The 21,011-nt window shown below is 31.5% G+C and overlaps 2 protein-coding genes across 5 annotated transcripts in view; one reads left to right on the top strand and one right to left on the bottom strand.

Annotated features, from left to right (window-relative positions):
* Positions 1–529: 529 nt before the first annotated feature.
* On the top strand, positions 530–4,180 carry LOC124410991 (glutaryl-CoA dehydrogenase, mitochondrial). Of its 2 annotated transcripts, XM_046889786.1 has the most exons (8): positions 554–845; positions 1,181–1,213; positions 1,785–2,153; positions 2,235–2,364; positions 2,744–2,966; positions 3,046–3,275; positions 3,452–3,612; positions 4,026–4,180. In XM_046889786.1, the coding sequence occupies exons 1-8, from the start codon at positions 746–748 to the stop codon at positions 4,091–4,093; spliced, it is 1,314 nt and encodes a 437-aa protein (XP_046745742.1). In that variant the 5' UTR covers positions 554–745; the 3' UTR covers positions 4,094–4,180. The 2 variants fall into 2 exon arrangements, with proteins under 2 accessions (XP_046745743.1, XP_046745742.1); XM_046889787.1 differs by lacking the exon at positions 4,026–4,180 and having other exon boundaries at positions 530–845; positions 3,385–3,503.
* Positions 4,181–15,212: 11,032 nt separating this feature from the next.
* Positions 15,213–21,011, bottom strand: part of LOC124411459 (one cut domain family member 2-like) — a 40,594-nt gene continuing 34,795 nt past the window's right edge. For 2 of the 3 annotated variants that reach the window (XM_046890563.1, XM_046890564.1), the window contains 3 exons: positions 18,706–18,729; positions 17,404–17,519; positions 15,213–15,601 (listed from right to left, as the gene is read on the bottom strand). In XM_046890563.1, the coding sequence (XP_046746519.1) occupies positions 15,392–15,601; positions 17,404–17,519; positions 18,706–18,729 (350 nt within the window). In that variant the 3' untranslated portion in view covers positions 15,213–15,391. The remainder of the gene's footprint in view (positions 15,602–17,403; positions 17,520–18,705; positions 18,730–21,011) is intronic. The other variant, XM_046890565.1, reaches the window with a different exon arrangement.

Below are 21,011 nucleotides of genomic sequence, written 5' to 3'. Positions count from 1 at the left end.
ACGATGTACAAACGCTTACAGAGATGAAAAGAAATTATTGAAAATTTATATAATACAGAGATATATAGGTATATAACTCAATTTATAATTGTATAAATTAAATTTCGTCGTTGTTTATGCGAAAAAAACATATGACGAAGTCTGTATTTAAGAAATTTATTGCTTTAACCTAGCAATTATTTTATTAATTTTCGTGAGAATAATAATTAATCTGTCATAACCGATAATTAAATGTACCTAGGATTATGCGATTACGGTTCAAAAATATATTATCCAAAGGTGACCAAAAATCTGTCCAATGCGCCCAAAAAGTGAGCGTTTTTAATAAATGGAAAAAATTAATTATCGAATAAAAAAATCGTAATTTATTTATACAAGAACGATATAAGTGTTCGTTGCGAGTTAGAAGCCATGAGTTTAAAAATCCCGCCACGAGACGTTCGCTCTTTAAGCTTTATCTAATATGAATATCACGTAGTCGTGTGCAAACGATTGCGTAACACAACCGTAACGTCATAAGTCGTGTGTTGTCCACAAAATAATAATATCATGTGCAAAAATTTCTCAATGTCAACACTTGTACCCTAAATTACACATTCCATATTTATAAAAACAAGTTGCCTAGGTCATCAGTGATACATATCATGCAGCATATATAAGCTCGTCGCCCATTATCACTGATTGCTTAATTTTCTCGCTCTTTTTACTGCCGAACCGAATAGATACCACGTATTAATGTATATTTATGGTGCAAGCACACCAGTTCATCTGCGACGACATGGCCGTTCAGTTGCAAAAGTTTTTCGCCAAATTGGGCAATGCTTACCCTGTTCACTCGGCTAGAAGTATCCTTTATAAATGGTTGATTATACATCGATTTTGATTTACTACTTGCCCTTAATTTATCAACACAGCCTTGCGCGATAATTGATTTTTTCAGTATAAGTGAAAACGATTGTTTGCTGTGTATAAATTAGGAAGTGATACCTATAATAGTTAAAATTTTCCGAGTTTTTCGTCAATCTATTTTTTTTTTCTTTCTTCTTTTGTTCTTATTCATTGTTCTTCTAATTAATAAAAATTTTACTTTGTGTACATGGACCATCGGATTGTAATTTTTAAGCAATAAAAGAAGGCAACTAATGGTGTACCGTATTTTTCTTGATTCAAATTTCCTCAGATTTGTCTGTTTCGGCGTGTGCGAGAAGCCAATGTGAGTACATAATTTCACTACCCCAAACTAACCCTTTCAGTTCATTGAATGCGTTCTTTGGATATCGTTTAAATAATATATAAAACAACGACGATGATAATATTTTGTGCCTGGCTCTTTGGAAGGTCGGTTGAGGTTACAGAGACTTTTTACTTCTGTCTGATTATCTACGTTCTGCTACCACTCTCTAGTGGAAATATACTATACTAGCCAGACAGACGTTGGTAACACAGAAAACTGCCGCCTCACATGGTAAAGAAGAGAAAACCAAGCAGCGATTGATTAACGAAAATTAACTTATCTTGACGCACTTGCTGCGTATTGAAAGTTCCTGACGTAGCGAAAAAATTTTGTCTCCAAGTCAAAATTACGAATAGCATTATTTATTCTAAAATTATTACAGTATCTACGTGAGAGCGATAAAGATGAAAGTAATTTTGGATAGTTTTTATAAGTAATAAATCTGCTCTCATGATTTGTCTCCTAATTACTTATTACGATGAACTAGTAAACTTTTGAAATGATGTACTTGATTTACCTGAAATTTCCAAAATAAATATCACGTTTTCAGCATCATTTCGATGGAACGACGCATTGAATTTGGAATCCCAATTAACGCAGGCCGAGATCCAGGTTCGAGATCAGTTCCGAGTTTATTGCAAGGAGAAGCTACTGCCACGGATAAAACATGCTAATAGAACCGAGTATTTCGACAAGAATATAATTACCGAATTGGGGGAAATCGGCGCCCTAGGGTGTACGATTAAAGGATACGGATGCGCGGGAATTTCAAACGTAGGATACGGTCTCCTCGCTAAAGAAATCGAAGCTATTGACAGCAGTTACAGATCCGTTCTTTCCGTACAATCTTCCCTCGTTATGGGCGGTATCGACATGTTTGGAAGCGAAGAGCAGAAGCAAAAATATATTCCGGCGTTGGGTGGGTCGCTTTATTGAAATTAGCATACATTATTGCATTAGTCAGTATCCTATATAAAAGTATCAACAATGTTTTTTCCAGGATCTGGAAAACTGATCGGCTGCTTTGGACTTACCGAACCGAATCACGGTAGCGATGTATCCTCGATGGAAGCTCGAGCTAAATACGACGAAACAAAAAAGGTCTACAAATTATCAGGGAGCAAGACTTGGCAAGTATAATAATACGTGTAAGATTGAATTATTAATCATTCGAATAAATCTCACATGGTATTATGTTTGGGAGGGTTTTGTATCATATTATATTTTAGTTTCCATAAAAAAAAGATCGCCTGCGCATAGGCAACCAGGCTTGTGCCTGAGATGATCATCCAGCAGGCGAACTTTGTTTAGGAATATTCTTTCTGTAAAATTTAAAGACTATTTTGAACTTGCTTCAGTGACGTGGTGCAAAAATTGATGGAGAGAGAGAGAGAGAGAGAGAAAAAAGAATTGCGATTTACAGAAAAAGAGTTTTACGAAAGTTCGTGGATAAATTTTCTCTTCGTTTTGATTGTTGTTTATTGATTGGTGGTGTTTCCATGTAATTAGGATAACCAATTCACCGGTGGCGGATATTCTCCTTGTATGGGCAAAGTGTGAAGATAAAAAAATTCGGGGTTTTATCGTCGAGCGAAAAGGAAACGAACTGGGACTGTCGACACCGAAAATCGAGGGGAAATTTTCTCTGAGAGCTTCGGTTACCGGAATGATATTAATGGACGACGTTATAGTGCCGGAAAACAATGTGCTGCCAAATGTCGCCAGTTTAAGGGTATGAAAAAAGAATGAAAAGAATGAAAAACGATCAATTTTTTCAGCAATATTTCTGGTTACTTTCATGAATCTTTCAGGGGCCTTTCAGCTGCTTGAACAACGCGAGATACGGTATAGCCTGGGGTGCTTTGGGGGCAGCTGAAGCTTGTTTAACTTTAGCGAGAGCTTACACCATGGACAGGAAACAATTTCACAGACCTTTGGCGGCTAATCAAATTATGCAAAAGAAAATGGCCGACATGGTAACCGAGATATCTATCGGACTACAAGCCTGCCTGCAAGTTGGTAGACTTAAGGATAAGCAGGAGTAAGTTGTAGTCGTACATATTGAAAATGAGCATTCCATTTTAATCCTTGAAAATATTGCAAGAGAATATCTCTCTGTTGTTTCTCTTTTCTCTTCAATTTTTAATTAGAATCTAACTTGACGTAATTAGAAAGGAGATTTTATATGGATGAATTTTTTGACGTAATTTCGCACAGAGCAACACCGGAAATGATATCCTTAATAAAACGGAACTCGGCTGGAAAGGCTTTGGACATTGCGAGGACAGCCCGAGACATGCTCGGTGGAAATGGTATTTCTGACGAATACCACATAATCCGACACGTGATGAACCTCGAGGCAGTTAACACTTACGAAGGTGGGTGTACAAATTCCCCCAGTTAATTCTCTTATTTTTTTTTTCCACGTGTCTTGTTATTATCCGTAAAGTATGATCAGCGTGGCTGAAACAACATGGCGTCGGAAGTCAATCCTACACTGATTATTTTATGAGGTTTTTCGAGCAAATTCTGTGAATATATTACAATATATTCAAGGCACAAAGAACTCCAAGCAAATTGTTAGCATTTTCTTTTGTTCCATTAAATTGATATGAAGAAAAATGTATAGCATAAAAACACTTACAATTAAATACTATCCGGCTGAAATGCTCAATATTTTTTCTACCAGCGATACTTACGAAAAACTTTCTCAAAAAGTAGAAGCACACCAAGATTGTACACAATATGCATGAATCATGAATAATGTACGACTTATTTAATCACGTTGCAGGTACTCACGACATTCATGGTTTGATACTCGGCAAGGCGATAACTGGAATAGCCGCATTTGCCAATTAAGAAATTTCGCGATGGATTTACCCATACTAAGGGAACAACAAAATCATGGGATAAATTGTGATATTGGTTGTTACTTGAGAAGACCATTCGAATACCAAACATCATTGCGATACATGTACAAATTTCTTATATACATATAAAAATTCTTTAGATTTTGTATTCACCTTTCTCGTTTCTTTGTTATTTGTTTATGTTTACATAAATTTTGTTGAGAAATAAAAGACTTTTTTTTCACTCATACCCGTACTGTATGGATTATTTTCATTATAAATTTATATGATGCAATACGCGCGACATGATTTAATTATTTTCATATCTATTTTTTTGGTAAATACCTTATTCTTGAGAAGAGGGCAGCGTGTTCGAAAACTTTTTCTTCCACCGTTTGAACTTGGGGATTCTCTTCTTTTCTTGACATTTATTGACATCTCACAATATCACTGACAATCCATTGTAAGAATGTTTATTCATCGAATTTCGTTCAAAAATATTTTTCTCTTTACTGTACTTGTACTCGTCACACGAATTTCTTTCTCACAAAGAAGGATATCACATATAAAAGAAAGATAAAGAGATAGCAAGAAGAAATACCCGTCGATGAACTACAATCACTAAAGAAGAATTACAGCTAAAATAATGATTCAACACACAAATATTCACCATTATTAGAAAAAATCGAAAATTTCTTAGCTACGAAAATGACGATTATAAAATTTTTCTTTAACATAGTGACGCCTTCTCGATTCCGATTCACACGATTCCCGATCGTGGCACAAGTACACACAGTGTATCTAGGAGTACAGTTTCTTGCTCTAAAAAAATTTCTCTCCCGCACTGGACTGGACTTAAGTAAGATGTGTACCAACGGCGTGAAAATACCCTAGATCTTTAGTGAGTAATTGTTGCGACGTTGAATCTGCGCGGGGAAAAAATGAGCGAGACTTTAAATAACTCAGAGCACAACTATACAAGATGGCATTACCGAGCAGGGTAGCGTTCGGCGGAAAAATAATTCCCTAACAATATAGGAATTTCTCTATACAGTTGGTACACATCTCACTTAAAGGCCTTAACCTCAAATATAGGGATTTTTTAGACAGGTGTTAGACACATCACTAAAAGGCCTTAACCTCAAAGAAAGGCACGTGTCGTAGAAGTTCTAGGCACACCATGGATACAGTATACTCGCACCACGTTCCCGCTCATGATCGACTGTCCGACGAACACGCTCCGCATCTACTTACTGCGGCGCTGCCTTCGCGAATCGAACTGACGAAAAATAGAGAGTGGGGAGAATTCGCACGCTGCCGGTGTGTCTATTATTCCGAAACTGTTTGGGGGGGGGGGGGGGGGGGGGGGGGGGCAAAACTTGGAAGGGTCGTTACTGCGAATGGCCGATATATCAAAATTTCAAACATGTGAAAATAAAATAAAGAAAGATTAATTGTTCGAAATCTTGATTTTTAAAAGTGTCGCTGATTAGAATGACTACTGACAAGTGATACTCAACATTTCGAGAAATTCATACTATTTTAACCGTTTCTCGATTAATTCTGTCGTTTTAAGCTAGTTAACATCTCAATGAATTAAAACCTCAGTTTTCTTAAATACATCTGCGTTCAGAGACTTTTCAAAATTTGATCGCGTCTAACCGCGAAGTTCTGTATCAACATGTTTTGCAATTTTCGCCAATTTTCACCTACCTTGTCTTAGAAAATCCAAACTAACATTATTATTATTCCCTATTTTTCCCGGGACAGAGTTTTGAACTTAAGGGTATGTATAGTACTTCTACCTTTACCCACCGAGGAAACGCACCCTCATTCTTCATATATTGAAAAAAGAAATTAACGGGAATGATTGAAATTTTGACGTTGCTTTTTCGTAGCAGAATTCAAAAAAGTTACTGCTATTCCGAAAGTCATCAAAAAAAAATGTGTGGTTTCTTCCGCAACGAAAAAGCGATGCACTGTCAAAATTTGAACCGTTACCGTTCATTTTTTCATTTAATATATGTAAAACAAAGGGGAGTTTTCTCGGTCGGTAAGTGTAAGAGTACTACATACCCTTAATAAGAAAATATTTCCCCTTTTAACGATTTACTTACGAGTTTTTAAGAAACAGATGAATATTAGATGATATACGAATGTAATTATGTATATATGTATATATGTATATAAAGTAAAAAATAATTAGTAATGATATTGAATTTTAATTACTTAGTAATTAAGTGTCAAAGTACATAATGTCAATTATTATCATACAGGTATACAACACACGATGCGTGCATATTAACTATGTATACATACTGCATATACATACCTACATATATGTACATACTATAAATAAGATATAGTATGTTAAAGAAAGTATAATATATATATATATATATATATATATGTATTGTATATATATATTAGTGCTACACTCGTTAGTTATATAATATATACATATAATAATGTAAACATATATATATATGTATATGTATATATCATAATTATTACCATTTAAACTGTGTTTAAATATATTAATTCTCGACTACAATAAGCTCTTTTCTGTAAAACTTAGTCAACATATTATTATTATTATTATTATTATATAGTTTACAAATTATTTATATATAGTTTCCTGCTGCGACTTGGATCGCGATAAATGTTAATGATAATGATGATAATAATAATAATAATATTAATAATATTAATAATAACAACAACAACGATAATCAATAATAAAAACAAAAATTATACTATAATCCGCAGTTCGAGAATTTACGTGTTATGATTTTATGATTGAATTCCGATAGTGAGATATCGTTATTACATTAGTACAGTATAAGGATATTTTTTATACCGATTATCGCGTTTCGAGAAAACAATTGAGGTTCATAACCGCGGGTAATTGCATGTTTAATTTAATTTCGTTTAATTTTTTTTTGTTTTTCTTATTCTTCTCTTGTCTTTAATAAATATACCGAATACCAAAGTAATAAATAATAATTCATAATAATCGTTATTTGATTAAGCTATCCTTTGGTGTGTATTACAATGTGTAAGTATATATAATATAATATATGAATATGTATATAATGATAACCGTTTTTATAATTATTAACTTTACTGACGTGATGTTATCTCATGTGGTCTTTGAAGTATATCAGCTCTACATCATCATCATCATCATGTGTACACCGAAACGATAACTGGCGAAAATACATTGCTATTGTTATATATTTTCTTCTTTTATATTTTCGTTAGCTCTCAAATTCTATTTTTGACGTGTTTGTTTATTTACTGTTTTTTTTTTTTTTTTTTTAATTGGTTTTTCTTTTTTTATTCAATTTTTCAGTATTCTTAAGTACGATATTAATGTCTACTTATATTATAAACCTACTTCTAGTTACGTCTATGTATAATTCTTGCGACGCGTTCTTTTTTTTGTTTTTTTTTATTTATTTATGTATTTATTTATTTTTTTAATTAAATTATATACTCATACGGTATTAAGTACTCGAAAATACTTCTCATGGCAAATAGAAAGTAAAAGAAATTATTTATTTTTTTCCTTTTCCTCGTCAAACGTTTTTGTTGCTAAAATATTTTATAATTAAAGTTATTCTTGTCTAGTTTGTCTTGATTTACAAAAAGAAAAAAAAAAAAAAAAAAAAAAAACACTTTTTTTTATTCCTACGTCATGCTATTTCTTTCTCTCGATCTCTTTCATTCGCCGCGATCGTTATATTATAATTATAATTATAATAATATGATCGTAACAATTTACAATTGTTTAGTATTTGCATTGTTATTGTTTTCCTTGTGTTCTTTTTTTTGTCTTTTTTTTTTACCTCACAGCGATTCACTACTTTTTTCACTTTTTCACCTTGTTTTGTTTATTCATCATTTTTTTTTTTTTTTTTGTTTTAATGCAATTTTGTGTTGTGTTTTTTTTTTTTTTACCCTCTGTTTTTTATTTTTATTTCCTACTTTTCTTTTTACTTAGCTTTTGTTCACTCCTCTCGGTAATTAATTAGATTTAATATAAATGTATGTATAATAATCGTTACTCCTTATTGTCGTGCGAACTGTTTTTTTTTTTTTTTTTTTCTCACATATATATATATTATAGTAATAATCGGCTGTGATGCGGTTTAGGGAGAAAAGAAACCCGTAAAAAGAAAAGAAAAAAAAAAAAAAAAAAAAAAAACGCGGAGTAAATAGATGAAAGAAATTTTTTTTTTTTTCAAATCTATGTGACCGATATTAATATTGAATTGAAATATCGTTTGTTCCATTCATCTGTATAACAATTTACGAGATATGTGCGAGTATCAATGATAATATAAATGTATACACGTTTTTGTTGTTCTTTTGAACCTTTTTTTTTTTCATTTTCTCCGTGAGTCCAATTTTAAATACGGAAAGAAAAATTAATTGGAAAAAGATAAAAAGAAAGAAAAATAAAAAAGTAGAAAAAAAAAAAAATCATTCTACCTTCGTCTAGATTTTTTTCAAAACGTAAACGAACTGTATCAGGTGTTCATAACGTATGATCGATAAAATTATAGGTAATAAGTGTAATCTATTTAAAATTCGCCAAGCGTATCGATAAATACTATTATACAAATAAACAATAAATAACGCTGTACTATGTATATTTCTTTGTGACATAAGTCAGTGTGTTAATAGTATTATTAATAATAATAATAATGATAACTATAATTATAATAATAATACTCGGTAAACGGAATGACTATACATTGAAATATATATATATATATTTATTTATTAGGGTGGCCCAAATGAATGAAAATTTTTTTTTTCGTTAGTCAGCGTGAAAAAATAGTTCAAGGTGACGATAAAAAAATTTTGTAAAAGTTTGTGCCTATTAGCGATTTTCCATTTTCCGTTTAAATGACACGGGAAATTTTTATTTTTATTTTTTATTTTGGAATTTTATTACTCAACAACGGACTGGCGTATCGCTAAGTGCAATAGATATTTTTGTAGGAAATTGAAGGATTTAGAAAATAAAAAAGGTTTTGAGAGATTTTTTTTATAAATCAACTGGTTTAAAAGTTATTTAAGGTTAAAAATTACTTACGTCAAATTTGACGATTTCTAAAAGTTTTTAGTATGAAATAATGATTGAAAAATGAACGAAATATAATACTTTTTAAAGTTTATGTTACGTTTTTTTACCGAAACATCGAAATTTTCCCGAAATTTACGATCACTTGACGAGAAATAAGTTTTCAAGGTAAAATATCGTACATAAATTTATTATATTCTTATCAACTTTTGAACCAGTAGAATCACTAAAAAAATCGAAAGATACCTTTTTTGTAGATCGTTCAATTTCTTACAAAATTTCAAAAAAAAAAAAAAAAAACATTTTACTTGTATTACTTATACAGAAAATGGAAAATCAGGAAAATCTTTTACAGAATTTTGCTGTCGTCATCTCGAACGATATTTTCACGGTGATTAGTGAAAAAAAATAGTAACATTTTTTGGTTCACCCTAATAAATATATATATATATATATATATTATATATATATGCACGTGACTAAGCGGAATATATTTTTGTTTTTTTATTCCTCGTTTCCAAACGATAATTAACGTTCCTCTAATCTGTCTGTATTTCAGGCTTATTATAAGGCAAAATAAATACGTTCCCGAACTGTTGGAGAAAAAGAAATAAATAAAAAGATTGATATAAATAAAAATTGGCTAGCATATGTATATGTAAATTGATAAGCAACTGCTGCATAAGTGCTTTGTGCTTCATAGAATATTATTTAAATCAATTCTAATATATGTATAATATATATAATATTCTTTTCCGCGCAAGCCTCGCGATTCGATAAGTTATACTTGTTGTCTATTACAATGTTTGTTAATTAATTAAATATTCAATAATCATTTATGTATTTATGTATAGCAATTACATATACGTATGTATAATATGTATATATCATTGCATTTAAAAACACACGTATTCACACACACACACACACACACACGCACACGATTCAGAAAAAGATTTTCTGTTAGAAATCATTATTTCACATACATAATGCCTATGTCCTTGACTGGTTAACAAAAGTTTATATAAACGTTTCTTGTTTCCCATTTTTTTGCATTCCAATATGTATCGGCACTGAAAAACTTGTCAATGCATAACTCATATTATACATAATAATAGTAATAATAATAATAACATATAATATGGAGATGTTATTGAAATAAGTTTTCAATATTAATTCTAATTGTTCGTTTGTTCGTTTTATTCTTCTTTTTTTTTTCTTTTTTTTTTTCTTTATTGTATTTTTCCGTATGTGTTCTCTGTCTGCTTTGCTGTCTTCTGCTATATTTTTATTATTATTTATATTATACGGCAACGAAATAAATTTCAATTCTTATCAATCAATCAATTAATCCATCAATCCATCCATCAACCAATTAAACAATTTATTCATTAATTAAGTAAGTTTGCCGCATGGCTGATCGTTTCTAATTTCTTTTACGTCTGCGTGTGCGATTCTATAACGATTGTTTTTTGTTTTTGTTTTTTTTTTTTTCTTTTCGCATCATTTCACTTCTGACACAATTTTTGGTGGTAAATTTTGATTGTCAACTTTATTCGGATTGGAATTTTGTAAATGATGATGATGATGTAAAAAATTTTGTTAAATCGGTAACCACAAAGAAATCGAAAGCTCGTGTGTCGGTTGAAATTTTAACTATTCGTACACATTTATTGGCTTTAAATGAAATTTAAACGGATTTCGCAGGAGATAGGAAAGCTTTTTCAAGTAAATCAATTTGATTTTAGTGATCGTAGCTGCTGTAAGACGATTTCGATTATTCAAAGAACAACAAACATCAAATCCAAGATGGCGGTTCAAACAACAATCGATGCCATTCGGTTGTTTGCGTAAAATATTTGCTCCTCTGCACAAAGTGTCGGATTTAAATTTTTTCTTTTAATTACTTTTTTTTCTTCTTTTTTTTTTTCTTTTTGCAACAAACAATGCAAATTCTTGATCGTATATAATTTACATACCTATACAATATCTTCAACCTCGCACACACAGGGGGATAGAATAACGCACGCGCAAACGTATAAACAAGAATTTTAGCGATATACTAATAATAATTCTCATTAACAATAGTATAATATATTATTTGTTTATACTTATATTATACATCATGATGATTATTACTTTTAATATATTATACTATAGTTTCAATTTGTTTTTTTTTTTTTTTTTTTTTTTTTTATTCCTCTTTATCATTACAACTACTATCATCATTACTTTTATTTCTCTTCCTTTGTTCACATGCGTTTATCTATACATCTCATTATTGTATATTCACTATTCTACGTTATACGCGTCTCCACTTTTATACATTATACATACCTACATGATTACATATCGCACCTCTACCTAGAGTCAAGTTAAAACCTGTTGCTTCTTAACAAAACACCTGTCGTATGAATATATATATATATATATATTATACCAGTAATAATAATAATAATAATAATAATAATAATAATAATAATATTAACAATAATCGACGCCATCGCGTTACGCACAGTTTTATTTGTCCACTCCCATTAACTTTACTCTCTTTTATTTCTTACACAAAGTTGTTTTTATCTTTACTTTGTATATTTTCTTTTTCCTTGTAACTATAATAAATTTATTTACAGAATTATCGTACAACGTTTTTCACTCACCGAAGATTATTATTATTATGTATAATATATTCCGTATTATATACATAATCTATGTATGTACGGGTGTATAGTACGTATGGCAACGACGAGGCGGGAGTTACACTGACTTTGTTGTTTTCTTTCTTTCTAATCCATTTTAAAAAAATTCTCCATTAACCGTATAAACAGAGGCATCGATTTTAAACTTTTTTTTCAAAATATAACCTATATTTATAGTTCGTAACTATTGATGATCTGGTTTTGAAAATATTGTTTCCACTTTTGCAGTCTGTACAAATGTTGGGAATATCATTAATCTATTTTCCTCTCTTTAACGTGAAAGTGTACACCGATAGAATTGATATTTAATAAATGAATTCAAAAATCGAACGTTCCGTGTCGTTTTCGATATATCGTTTGCGCAATAGCCTGCGCGCGCAGCTCGCGCGTTGCCGTGTAACTGTCATTCTGTGTCTGACCAGTACGCTGATATTTTCTACTTATTTTCTGTAGCGCGGTTAATTCAAATTGCGATTTAACTGTGTTGAGTGTGGCTAAGAGATATAAGAATTTTTTTTTCCTTTTCTCGATCTTTCTATCATTTCGTTTCATCGAATCTCCAGTTCATTTTTTTTTTATTATTTTGCACTATATGTTTACGACATTCGATATATTTCACCGCACGATTTGGTTGATTCGACTCTGTTCAAAATGCTCGATCTGTGTCTTGACTAAGGAAAATTTACTTCCGTCTTCATCGTTCTATTTTTCTATATAATTCAAATTTCAATATATTTATATCTATATATGTATATGTGTGTGTGTTTATAGTGAAAAAATCGCTCGTCTGCATGTTGCTTACTAATATTAATTACATACATAAATACCTACACAATCTATTGACAGGTATATAACATGTATATAACCTATATACCTCTACCTATGTATAGAATATACACACAATATACCTAAATTTAACAAATTATTCCCCTTCGTCGTCATCTTATTCAACTTCATCTTATCACTTTTAATATCTTTTTTTTTTTTTTTTTTTTTTTTTCAAATCTCGGTGAATCGGTCGCGTGCATTGTTATAATACGTATATGTATTGTATATGTATATAGTATACAATATACCTATATACACTGTTTTTATTATTTCAAACGTTAATTGTTTTTCTTTGTCTCTTCTTCTTATTTTGTATCTCTGATTAAAATTAAAATTATTACAATAATAATAATAATGTTTTGTATTATATATATATATATATGTTTATTTTGTACTATATATGATCTTAACCCGAGCGCCATAGTTATATATATATATATATATATATATATATATATATATATATATATATATATATATATATATATATATATATATATATTATACGGCTACTCTTTTTGGTACGTGTTTCAATTTTTTAAATTCAATTTTATTATTATTATTATTATCATTATCATTATTGTTATTTTCTTGTGTGTTTTCTTTGCAGAAAATTCAAATTCACCTTGATTTCTTTTCATTACATCTCGTCAAAATCGATGTTCCTGCTGTCTTATTATCTCCCCCGTCTGCAATCCATTCACTCGTTTACTTGTTTATTCGATTAAATTTCATTCCTTATTACTTTTTATATTATTCTTTTGAGTATATAATATTCGTATAACGTATGTGTGTAATTATCAAGCACACGCATAGCAACTTATTATACGGTACAGTATAATATGATATACCTACCTAAAAATCAATTAGGTACGCAATGATATATTTCTTTACTTATGTATCGTTCTCCGAGGGATGAATAATAATTAATAATTTATTAATCACCGCGCGTTAATTTTCATTATATTATTATAATGATTATTTATCTCGCATATATACATATATATATATATATATATATATATATATATATATATATATATGTATATATACGGATATATCATGATTCCGATTTCGTTTTCTTCTTCTATTTAATTGTATTATAATAATAATAATAATCATTATTATTATTATTGTTGTTATTACTATTCTATTCAAATTATATCATCGCTCTTACTAAGTTATTCTTATTCTTTGTATTTACGTACGTATATGTATGTATGTATGTATGTATTCATTTTATTTTAATTCAAATTCTTCATGTATTAATATATTGTATTATATAATTTATGTACAACAATACATATATATATATATATATATATATATATATATATATTATCTATGTATATATATATATATATATATATATATCGAGTGTGATTGTTTTGCCTCGCGTTTTAAGAACGTGTCACAAGCATGTCTGCATCATTTTCTTTCTTTCATTTCTTGCTTTTTCCCCTCTTCGTTTTAAATATACATTACAATTAATAATTATTCTCACAGGCGCTACAACGATTTGTAATATATATGTATAATAATAATTGTTTCTCTTTCTTTCAGCATATTCGTTATTCTTCTTTGCCTTTCGTTTTTTTTTTATTTTAAATCCTCACATTCCGGTTTCTTGTTAAATTATCGTTTGTTTGTTTGTTTTGTTTTTCTTCAAATTATCTCGATTATACACTATATAATATCGCTATGTGCATTATACAAATGTTCTATTCTTATACTGATACTTATTATACTTATTGTAAAATTATTGTAATATAATTTATACATGTGTTATATAACTTTTGTCCGGGCGACCAGCGAGGAGTTTTTAAAACGAGTCGATCTTTGTGTTCCTTAATCTTTTTTCACTGCACTTACCACAATGAAAATTTCGAGTACGTTGTTCGATTTCGACGCCGCGATTTACAATTCGATATGCATGTAAAATGATATTTATGCACAACTTACGATTTGTTTTGTACCGTTGAATACATAACGAAAGAAATTAATATAAAATAATGAAAACGAGAAACGAAAAAAAAAAATAGCAACGAAATTTTGACTAGATATTATAATATGTATTCAATATACGGATCATCTTTGAAAGATGATTTTTAACCCGAGAAATAAAGACTAGCTGCATAATTATCCTATATAATAATTGTGAACGAAGTATTTGTCTATCTATGATAATCATCAATACATACGTAACAATATATATTATTATTAAAATAAGATTAATATAATGTTGATATATTAACGGTAATAATATAGGAATAAATCATCTTTACCTACACTAAATAATAATAATAATAATAATAATAATAATAATAATAATAATAGTAATGAAATATATGTAAATGGCAAAAATATGGCACTTTAAGTACAATAGCGATTGGCGAAAAAAAAAAAAGAAAAAAAAAACAACTTAAAAAACTTAAAAAAGAAAACACGTAATAATAGCAGTAATAACGACGAATTGAAAAGTCACAGATCGTTCGTAGTAATGAATTCCCGTACGTCTATTTTCGATTGTTTGTCTGCTTTGATCGAACAACGACTCTCACTTTCCGTATCGCGGATGCATTTGTTTGTCTGGCTGCCTCCGTGCAGCGTGTTTTAAAAAGATTTATGAAAAGGGCAGATCCTCTTCGGGGGACTCGTCGTGATACTCCTCGTGGTCGGACGTATGTCACAAAACGTCGGATGCTTGCCGAGATCCGAGGCCAATCGTCGGTGACAATTGACCCTCGTCCACAGCAACGGCTTTCGGGTCTTCGTCTTTCCATTTGTCCATCGAACGCCGCCTCGCGTTCATAAAGAAGTTGCCAACTGTCGTTGGTTCGAGTCCGAGCTGACGCGCGATTGTCACTTGCATCTCCTTCGACGGCCTCTTCGTTTCCTGCGGGGAACAATTTAGTCACGGCTTAAATTTCGAATTTGTTTTTCTCTCTTTCTCCCTCTCTCTCTCTCTCTCTCTCTCTCTCTCTATTTTTTCTTATTTTTTCTATATTATTACACTTCTTATTATTTTTTGTTACTGCTTTATTTGTGTTTCTAATTCATGTCCAACATTGCCATGGACATAATAAACCCTATCTAACTATTTATCTATCTATCTATATATCTGTCTATCGATCTATCTATCTATCGATATATCAATAAATCTGTCTAAGTATCTATCTATCTATCTATCTATTGGTCTGTTTATCTATCTATATATCTGTCTATCTATCTATCTATCGCCTGTTCATCCGTCTGTCTATCTATTCATCTATTTATCTATATATCTGCCCAACTATTTGCTTAACTATCTATCTATCTATCTGTCTATCTATCTATCTATCTATCTATCTATCTGTCTAACTATCTATCAATCTGTCTGTATATATGCCTGTCTATCTATCTATCTATCTATCTATCTATCTATCTATCTATCTATCTATCTATCTATCTATCTATCTATCTATCTATCTATGTACCTTTCCTTCTCACTCTCCACTTTACTTTTTATACACAACTTTCGGAATACAGTATATTGTGTTACGAGTGCGGAAGGTGGATGATTTCCAACCAGTGTGAAGTTAGCAGCGTCAGCCAAGGCGAGTGCTGTAAACATCGGACTCAGATATCGCTCATCCGCACGTATGACATACGCTATTTTTTCCAACACCTGTGATCGAGAGTTTAATTTAAGAAGTGCAACAAAGGTTCTATTGGCCATGGGTAAAATTGGGGTTAGGTAACTAACGCTCAATGACACGGTCCGAAAAATTGAACTATTTAAAACTGCGCATGCACCATTAAAAGCGATAGTGTTCAAAATATAGCAGCTCGGTTTTGCGCATGCGCCAAAGTTATTTTAGGGAAATTTTTGGAAATCGGCGACTTTACTTTTCAAACAGGTGTTGGAGAAAATACTATAATGCAAAATGGCGACTGGAAGCCGTGGTTGAAATTTTCATAGCAAGGTGCAACACAGCCTTGAATTCTGCATTCTAACCTGCACATGTGTAACCTCGCGGATGGCCTAGAATATGTATGTATATAATGCGGGGAAAGCTGAAGGCCTAGCTAAGAAGTTGCAACTAGAAGCGAAATTATTCAAGACAGATCGATAATGTGGAAGTTGCCAGCGGACACCGCGTATTGTATATATGCTTCTTCCCCCTTTGCATGTTCCTTATAGCTTGTGAGTAAATGCCGCCATGTGTGTATATCCTCAGACCAATGAGTTTTGCATAACGCGAATCGAAATTTTAAAGGGTAAAATACAATTACAGATAAATCCAAGTTTTTTACTATTTCGAGACGTGGTGACAGTTTTTCCATTCTGTTTACTCTGTTTTTATGGTCATAGTTTCCAAATACTTGACTTATCTATAAACTATCAATATTTTTGAAATTTGTACCTATAAATATTCGAAAAGAAGCTTTGGTCTAAAGTATGAAAAATAATTTACCGAGCTTGCCAAATATGGCTGAAAAAATGTCTCCTTGATTCATATAAATATGGCTTCCCTCAATAACCCAAATTATTACTGTAATCACTATATTTCTATTAAATCGAGCAAACATTTTCTTCCACATACCTGACTTCCAGACTTGATAAAAATGATTTCATTTTTCAAAAAAAAAAGAAAAAAAAGTCATTTTACCGATTTCTCTATGTGGAAGGTAGCGCAGGAGGACAAAGAAGCTTACTTTAAAAATAGCCTGTAGAGTACGGCGCTGAAGGTCTGTGAAAACCAGTCGTGGTTTCTTGGGGGCGGGCTGTTGGTGTTCGGCCTGGGTCACCATCTCTTCTTTCCTCTTGCATGCTGAAACGATCGAAAACAAAGGAGGAACGTTTAGGAAATCCGTCCCAGAGCCTTTCTTACGACTGTTTAAAACTCACAGCCCGCGTCGTGCAAAATGCGTGGAAATTATTAAAAAATTTTGAAATACGTCATATAAGTTGGAGAACCTCGTGAAGTAAATGAAATTTTGAAATTCATCGGATCAGTATTCGCAAAAAATAATTACCTGTGATGAGGTCAGTTGGCAAAAAATTATTTCAAAATTGGCTAAAAATTTTGGTAAATTTGTTCAGAAGATTATTTTCTGACAAGTTCGACTGAAAGTGTTTGTTTTTTTTTTTTTTTATTTTATCTTGGCGAAATTACTGAATATTTAATTTTACAAAATTGCATCGATAATGATTATGATCAGTAAATGGTAATATTAAATTGATTCCATGAAAGAAAGAATATCTGTTTCAGTTACTTTGTAGAAAATATAGTCTCCTGAATAAAATTAGGTATCGTAGAGTGAAATCAAACGAATCTGATAGATTTTCAAAAATTTAGAGGCGATTTGAAATGTAGCATCGATAGCTAAGCTTATTTTAATTTTGATTATAGAATTTTTTATTTTTGTGTATCTTTGAAGAACTCTTCGTAGCGTACGAATATAATATTCCCTCATTACCAAAAAGTTTTCCGACTGGAATTTCCTTCAACGTTTATCACTGCAGAAGGAATCAAAATCGTCCGTTACTAAAATATACTTAAATATCCCCATCGATATACAAGAATCTGAAGAATTATTATTATAACCCGATTCCAATCGAGTATCTTCCTACCCGGGCAACTTGATAACTCTGCGCGATTCTGGGATTCACTAATTTTAAGTCGTGCAAAATTTATGCCCGCGGTTATATCCGTCTCTGCAGAGCTGAGTTACTCTCGAGTGTATAACGTCACGATTTCGGGTTCAACTAAATTATAACACTGCCATTGGCTATGGCTCACGATCACGAACATGCTGTTTACGAATTCTCAATATCAGTATACAATATTTCAAAATTTTTTGTCTCCAGTTTTGATTAATTTATAGATTTGTTCTCTTTGTCGTTTTTTTTTTTTTTTTTTTTTTTTTTTTTCTTATTTTAGTCTCCGAGTGATTTCACTAACTTATATGAAGTACGTATGAAGCGTATATATATATATATATATATATACTCACTTGCTCGATGTGGAATTTGCGCAGCTGAAAAATAAAAAGAGAAAAATACGATGAGTATTGGATTGTGACGGTTTGAATATCGACAATGAAATGTTCTATGAAACTTTACGAATTCACCTAGATTAGTTTTTTTTTTTTTTCATATGTATATATTACGTTTGTGTTTGATAATGCATAGCTATATACGAATATATCAATAATACACATTTTAAATGAAAACATAAGTAATTAGGGGATTCAATATAGATATATGTATATATAAATATAGGCATCACAATATTTATGTTAAATGTTAAAACAGCTGGGATTGCATACGTTGCATAATTCCAAATTCATAGTAATAAATGTGTATAACGTCTACGTTGTTAAGGGAACGGATATAACAGGTCATAACATAGGGCTTGCTTTACTAATGGATTACATAATTCAAGTGTTGCGAATTCAGTGCAATAATGTTTGTTCTGCAGGGTACCTACAAGGGTGTAATGTTGTTCGTGTTTTCTCATGGCCACCAGCACTCCTTCACTAATTGTCAACATTGTTATTTCTACCGGTTATTATTATCATTATCGTCATTGTTATTACTATTATTATCAACGTTTTTATTATTACGGTTATTATTGAAAAAGATCAATATTCAGTCAAGTTACAATTATTATTTACCTCGTTCGAAAACAAATTACACTTTTTTTTCGAAGATAACAATAATTCAACTTCTAGACTCGCAAATGAAGACGATCCATGCGATGTGTTATTGTTTGAACGAAGTTTAGAATAACAAAACTAAAAGATTTGGAATTATAATTGTATCTCTCTACAAGTATAGATGAGAAAAATAAAGTGTAACAAAAGAGTCAAGAGTTGCAACTTGATTGAAATCGATCGTTTCAAGTGACAGCTATTTCATTCATCAAGAGTGAGCCATGTACCAATTTTGTCTAAGGCACAATTACTCAAAATGAATTCTCGATTGCTGTTCTCTTGGATAAAATCTTCAAAACCCGACGTGCGTGAATGTTTCTTTGAAACCGAAAATCCAGTCTGTAAAAGACCTGACAGAAGAATCGAAGCGTCGCAGGATATAATCAAAATGGCCGTTATTAGCACGCTTGCGATTTGATTTCGATTATAGGATTGTTTACAACGTTTATCATTGATCAAACGCTGCTCGAATCGAAAGAAAATCATGGCAAGAATAGTTTGACTATGATTTGACCTTCTGGGAAAAGCCCCAAAACCGAGAATCCAGCATGTGAAATCCTGTCCGATGTAAAGACACGTTTTCATTACCTGTACAATGGTTCACTCTTTAAGACGTACCGGTGCCCCTGATAATTGTTGCGATTTTCGGTTTGTAGTAAACTTTTGATCATGTTTGCGAGAGTATATCGAGGCATGCATATGTTGATCGTTGAGAGGTTAGGTGTGTTCTGAAGTTGCATTAGACACTCCACTTGCAGAGTTCTGTCCCGTCACGATCGTGTTTATCGGTATGGGTATAATACTGCATAGGTATGAGTACGACGTACCTGCATGGTGCTTTTACGCGAAACAAACGCACCCACACACACACACACACACACACACACACATTTAGACGCGTATATATCCAGGCGTGGAAAAAAAGAGAAGACAGTACGTAATAATAGCAGTATAGGTAGGAGGAATAATAAAACCTGCAGGGAGATATACAAACGTATGAGGATTTCATTCGCTTTGATATAACCAACTGGACTCTCTCTGCCTCCCCTTCCTCCTCATATCATGTCGCCCCGGATACATATTTGAGAGACACGTTCAGGCACAAAGTGAGAGAGAGAGAGAGAGCGAAATAATATACAAAGAGTTTAAAAAAAAATACACACATATATATAAATATATATATATATATATATATATATAGAGAGAGAGAGAGAGAGAGAGAGAGAGAGAGGTTTATCCCCCACACAAAAGGACTGCCATATGATCCGATCGGTTCTTAATTTAATACTTCTGCAACGAATTGACAACCGGGATCTTTTTTATGCCTGCCTGATCGCACTTTGACATGTCCTTCTCTTCTCCATTTTTTTCATTCCATTCTCTTTCATTATTTTTCATCTCTATACCGATCTACACATTATATTTTTGATATCTCTTTTTTAATACCGTTGACGCAAGGTTATCATGCAGAACAAGAAGTAAAATATCGAAAAAATAAAAATAATAGCAGAGAAGGGGGGAGGAAAAGTGGAGGGGGAGGGGGGGGGGGGGGTTGAAAGGCATGCAAGATTAAAAAAGAACTGTTGAAACTCTTTGACAACATC

This window comes from Diprion similis, chromosome 10, assembly GCF_021155765.1.
Source record: "Diprion similis isolate iyDipSimi1 chromosome 10, iyDipSimi1.1, whole genome shotgun sequence".
In the NCBI taxonomy this organism is placed as follows: Eukaryota; Metazoa; Arthropoda; class Insecta; order Hymenoptera; family Diprionidae; genus Diprion; species Diprion similis.
The sequence above is the reverse complement of the archived record's forward strand: the minus strand, read 5'-3'. Positions and strand labels throughout refer to the sequence as shown.